Below are 6,000 nucleotides of genomic sequence, written 5' to 3'. Positions count from 1 at the left end.
TCCATTTGTCAGATGACATTTTAATTAGCTGGTGTCTTTGGAAAATATCAAGAACCACATGTGGCCAAAGCAAAAAGCAGATACCCAGGAGCCAGGACAGGGCTTTGGGGAATGACAAGTCGAGGGGAGTCAGCGGTGGCTGAAGAACCCTTGGGGATGGTTGTATTTAAACGGCTTCATCCTACTCGGACCCCTAGAGAAACAAGAGGGAGAGCAGTTAATAGCATGCCTTCTGGACTGATAAAATAAATTACAGTTCACTCACAAGAGAAGGTCGCGTAGCTGTCATCGGGGGAAAGTTAGAGCTGCATAGTTCAGGCCCAGGGCACGGCGAGAAAGCAGACCACACTGGTGAAGGAGTGATACCACCTTTGTAAAAGTGTCTCTATGTGCTTACAAATGTGCGAACCTGGAGGATCCCTTAATCAGACATTTTAGGGACAGTGCCCAGTGCCCAACATGTTTTGGATCATTGCTTATAACTTTATCAGCAAACACTTAATTTCTACAACTGCAAAGGAAGCAAGACAGTGCACAATAGTGCATGGCCAGGAAGCAACAGATCAGGCCATGATCTATGTTCAAACTTCCTTCCTAAGATTTTAGCAGTAATTCTGTGTCCTCAAGCAAAAACTTCACAGAGGGAATGTTACACACAGCTCCATAAAGACAAACATCTACAAAAAGGGCTCCGACAGCAGTAACCGGTGACACTCTGGGACTTGGTCTAAGGACTATGGGGACAGGGTAGTTTTTCCTCAACTTAACACAAGTCAGGGTCACATGGGAAGAAGCAAGTGGAATGAGCAAGCCATGGAGAGCAACCAGTAAACAGCATTCCTCCATGCCCTCTGTTTCAGTTTCTGCCCCTCCTTCTCTTCAAGAAAGACTAACTGTAAACCGGGATTAACCCCTTCATCCCCAAGCTGGTTTTGGTCATGGTGTTTTTAATCACAGTGAAAAAGGAACTGCAGAGAGTAGGAAAGGTAAGGAAAGTTTACTCTTCTCCAGTGGCTGAAGGGTATAAAACCTTCTTTCCCAGCCTGTACTGTGCTGACTTCTCGTCTCAGTGTCATTTTTCCATAACACAGGAAACATAAGCTGCCTGGAGGGTGAAATACAGAGACTCCCTCTCAGGTGGAAGGAAGCTGGAGCTGAGAGTTATTCACGGCATTAGCCTCCAAACAGCAGAGGGGTACACCGAGGCAGAGTGCCCAAGTCTCAGGCCAAGCGGCAGCTAGGGCCTGCCAGCTCACAGCAGCACTCTGCCCTCAGTCTCCTGATGGTCCGAACCCCAGCAATCAGCTACACTCCAGGCCACCCATCAGCTCTGATGCTAAGTCTTGCCACAGCACTGACACAGCTCAACACATAAAGAAATGAGTCTTCCAGGAACCATTTGGGAGAAACAAGCACAGGCTGTGTGGGCTCCCATCCTGCAAATGTGCGGGAGTGGGAGGAGAGGTGAGAAGAGCTGAGACTTCACACAGACCACTGCAGAGAGAAGACTCAGGCTGGCATTGGGCAGTCAGCTCTGCTTCCTGTAGCCACTTGGGGCATTTCTGGTTATTATTAACAACACCATGAACCAGGGCAGCAGAGGTGCCAGACAAGAGGGAAAATGCTGGGACACCTCCCTTTACGTTACAACTGAGAGCAAGGTGAGGAACTTTTTTGGTTTTGTTTATTCTGTAGGCAAGGTTAGCCTTGAACTCATGGCAATCCTCCTGCCTCCAGCTTCCAAGGGCTAAGATTATAGGCATCAGTTGTAACACCAGGCCTGATAGATTATAAAGATAATCCAAACACAGTTCTTCTTTACCCCCTTGTCTAAAACAGAAGGGAGACTAAGAAGTAATCTCTAGGGTTTTGAAAAGAAAAAACAAAACAAAACAAAACACATTAGGGGATGAACAGGAAAGAAGCCCTAATACCCATAAAGATGGAAAACTGGTCTGAGGCACTGCGAGCCCACACACTATAAATAGCAAGTTGCCAAGAGCATACCCTGAGCCCCAAACATGGAGCAGGAATCATCTGGGAACTTTACACAAATGACCTGAACCTACCTGGGCTCTCTACAAGGTCTCAGTCCCCCACGTCGGCCCTAGGCTCAGTGCTGGCTGCCGTGGACTGCTCGCTCCTCAGCATGCACACAGCCTGCCTTCTACAAGAGCTGGGCTTTCTTTTGTTCCCTATGCTGCCTGACTGCCCACTGTCCTGAGTCACACCAAGGGACTTAGATGCCAGCACACTCACTAGGGACAGTGGGGATGCACTACCTTAAGTGCTCGCTTGGAGACTAAAAGTAAACAGGCCCTGCTGTTTCCCACAAAAAAAAAACAATCAAAGTTCAGTCAAAGCTTTGTAGCATGGCTCAGTCAGGGCAGTCTCCTTGGTTGCTTGATCCATGGGCTGACAAGAACAGGTGAGCCAGGCTGCAGTTGCAGGGAAGTCTCAGGAAAGAGAAAACAAGTGTTTCCTGGAAATCTGGCTGCAGAATTGTCTGCCACAAAGACAGATGCCCTCTCTGTGTGCCAGGTCCTGTCCAATGAGACCTAGTCTTCTAGAGGACTGCGATCTCTGTTCACATCCTTGAGGAAAGTCACAAGAGCCCAGCCCTCTACTCACCTAAAAAGCCGCAGGCACATCTTCTCCTGGGGAAACTCCTTGGGGCCCTCGAAGCTGTCATCGTGGCTCTCGGTCTCCAGGTAGACGTCCAGCAGCACACACAGTCTCTGCAGCTGGTTGGTCAGGAGCTGGTGACTGGGCCGAGGGCCACACAACTCCTTATAGCACACGTTGACTTCACTCTCCATAGCCTGTGTGGGTGGGAAGCCAGACCCTCAGCATTTGCTTCCGCAGTATGGCCGAGCACTTTTACCTCATGGCTGAGCCTGACGGTACCACAAGATCTCCTGCTGATGCCTGCACAGGATCTGTACACAGCTGGGCTACAACCTCGTCCAGAGACCCCGTCTCCTCAAGACAATGGGCCCCTCCTGATTATCACCCACCTCGCCACCTCCAGCAAGGACCATGGACATGTAGAGGAAGACATGTTCTGTGGCCACCAAGAGACTTGTCCTTGACAGTAGCTACAGCACTCACTCTCACTACAGCACTCACTCTCACTGAATTTGAGTTTCTATAATACTTCTGAGCTTATTTACCATCACACAGAAGCCCAAGGTGACAAGAAACCTTTTGGGTGTTTTTGGAGGCAGGGTCTCACTAGGCGGCTGGCCTGGAACTTACTATGTAGACCAAGCTGGCCTTGAGATTAGAGATCTGTCTATTCTGTCTTCCCAGTGTTGCGATTAAAAGTGTGTGCCGGCACACCTTGCTGAAGGGAGTGCAGGAAACCCTAAGTGCAGGAGACCCCGAGTGGATGTGTGTTGTTGACATGAACTGGCCTATCTAGGACCCTAGCCCCAGACCCACCAAGTACAGCAAAGCCTCCCCCTGCCTGATATGAGGCCAGGAGGAATGCCAGAGCCTTCTCTTCTCATCTGTGTGTAGATGTTGATGGTGTGGACACAAAGTGTCCACCACAGCTTTCTCCTTCTGGGTAGTTACAGCCTGGAGATGGCTCCCTACAGCCTGCTCCTGTTGAGGTTGGCTAAGCCTGCCTCCTCGATCCATCTCTGTAGCCCTGCTTCCCTATGCAATCTTACGTAGTAAACATGCCGGGCCTGGGGGTGGGCTAAGGGTTCTCCAGCCGAGTCAGACACTGGACTGCAGCTGTCTGTGTGTCTGTTTTTCCCTCGTCACCCCCAGTCAGGTACTGGAGTGGTACACAGACACTGCCAGTTAACAGTGCTAACAGTACTACATGGGAAAAGCTGTGGGTCAGGGAAATTAAGCGGTGAGCACGTTCTGTAAATCCTGGTAAGGCCCTGTCCTGAAAGTGACACTGCCCACAGCCTCAGCAACTGCAGGCTTGGCCACTGCTCACCTCTCTAGGGCTCTCCCTGGTCTCCTGCCACCCACGTGGGCCTTACCCGAATATTGTCATCGTTGCTGTTGGTTTTCTCCCCTTTCCAGTTTAGACAGAGTCGGAAAACCGGTGGGATGGAGGAGTAGCCAGGGTTTAGTACCACAGCAGCCTGAAGTTTAGCTGAGAAGAAGGGAGAGGCAGACATTCAGTGATTACCCAGCATTCCATGGTGATCTCCACACGTGTCCAGAGCCAACACAAATGGCTCCTCTAACTGAAGTGCTGCTGAGTATGCTGGTATAGACTGCTTTAGGATGCAAGCTGAGCTGCCAGGTCCCCAGTGTAAGGCACAACGACTCTGGTTCCCCCAAAGAGCCTGTTCTACTTGCTGGGGTTTGTCAATGGATTAAAAACCCTGCTACTTCGAGAACGTCGTGTGTGCATGTGTGTGTATGCCTGTGTTTGGTTGCTTGCCTCCATGTATATTGGCACCAACATGCATACATCACCTTTGGGATGCAGAAGAGGGCACTGGACCCCTGGGACTGAAGTTACAGACAGTTGTGAGCTGCCATGTAGGTGCTGGGATTGACCTCAGGTCCTCAGGACGAGCAGCCTGTGCTCTTAACTACTGAGCCATCTCTACAGCCTCTTCCTTCCTCCCTCCCCACTTCCTTCCTCCCTCCCTCCCTCTCTTCCTTTCATTCCTCCCTCCCTCCCCCTCCCTGTCCTTCCTTCCTTTTCTTTCTTTCAAGAATTTGTTGTTGTTGCTGTTGAGAGTCTCACATAGCCCAAACTAGCTTCAAGTTCAATCTATAGTCAAGGATGGCCTTGAATTCCTGATCCTCCTGCTCTGACTCCCACCTAGGACTAGCGGCAAATGGTCCCAGCTCCTCATATCACATCTGTCACTGTGAGGCTCTGACAGAAACTTCTCTACCAGTAAGGAGCTGCAGAAGTACAGGACTGAGCTCAACCGGAACAGCCTGGCATCAAATCTGCTTTCATAATCGGTGAATAAACTATCTCCATATAGTAAGTTCCCCTCTGGCGACAGCCTTTGACCTTTCTTCCCCCAGGAGTGCGGGGATTAGAGCTGCACTGCACTGCACTCCACATGCTGACGTGGCTTCTGAGAATCAAGCTCAGGTCATCAGGTTTGTGCAGCAAGCGCTTTAACCTCGAGCCCTCTCCTGGCTCCCAGACGGCTTTGGATTGGTCCTTCTGATTTGGCTCATATGCATTACCCAAAGATATTTATACAAGAAGCTGGTAGCTCTGTGCTGCTGCCCAGTTGAATCTGAAGACTCGGGCTCTCGTGAGAGGTAGCTGGGTTTTGGATGAGAGGGAATTGCCTTCTAAAAGGATTAAGGGCCTTGGGACTCTGCTTAGTGTCTAGAACGCTGCTATAGAACAGAATTAGCTCCCAACTCCCTCTGGTTTCCTTTTCACCTGTGCCTTCTTCTCCACATCTCTACATTATCACCTGCCACGAGGCTGTCATCAGGTCACCTGGGACTTTCAGCCTTCAAATAGTAAAGCTAAACCAGGCATGGTATCTCATGTGCGCAATCCCAGTGCTCTGGAGGCTAAGAAAAAAGCAGATGGGGAGTTCAAGGCCAGCCTGGACTACATAATGGATTCTGGCCAGCTTGAGCTGATCTCAAGGACAAAATTAAAACAGAGTTAGACAGATCTCTGTGAGTTCCAGACCAGCTAGAGCCTCATGAGACTCTGTCTCAACGAAACAAACAAAGAAACAAACAAAGCGGGCCAGTGGGACAGCTCAGAAGGTAACAGTGCCTGCTCCCACACCTCGACCCGACTTGATCCTTAGAACCCATAAGGCTGAAGCAAAGAAGTGATTCCCTCAAGCCGTCCTCTGATATATAACTCGTGTGCATACGTGCGAGTGTGTCTTACATCTGAGTGCACACACGTACATTATAAATAAATTTAATAAAAATTGTAACAAGCAAACCCACAAACTTTTGAGCTAAATAAGCTCTTCTTTATAATGCTTCCAGCTTTGGGACATTCTGTTTAATTTATCTTTTGTG

At 49.6% G+C, this 6,000-nt stretch overlaps 1 protein-coding gene across 2 annotated transcripts in view; it reads right to left on the bottom strand.

The window, feature by feature from the left end:
* Thoc5 (THO complex 5) overlaps window positions 1–6,000 on the bottom strand; it is a 33,585-nt gene continuing 27,585 nt past the window's right edge. The window contains exons 19-21 of one of the 2 annotated variants that reach the window (XM_006514448.2): window positions 4,005–4,120; window positions 2,632–2,822; window positions 1–193 (exon numbers count right to left, since the gene is read on the bottom strand). In XM_006514448.2, the coding sequence (XP_006514511.2) occupies window positions 130–193; window positions 2,632–2,822; window positions 4,005–4,120 (371 nt within the window). In that variant the 3' untranslated portion in view covers window positions 1–129. The remainder of the gene's footprint in view (window positions 194–2,631; window positions 2,823–4,004; window positions 4,121–6,000) is intronic. The other variant, NM_172438.3, reaches the window with a different exon arrangement.

Source organism: Mus musculus, chromosome 11 (genome assembly GCF_000001635.26).
Source record: "Mus musculus strain C57BL/6J chromosome 11, GRCm38.p6 C57BL/6J".
In the NCBI taxonomy this organism is placed as follows: Eukaryota; Metazoa; Chordata; class Mammalia; order Rodentia; family Muridae; genus Mus; species Mus musculus.
The sequence above is the reverse complement of the archived record's forward strand: the minus strand, read 5'-3'. Positions and strand labels throughout refer to the sequence as shown.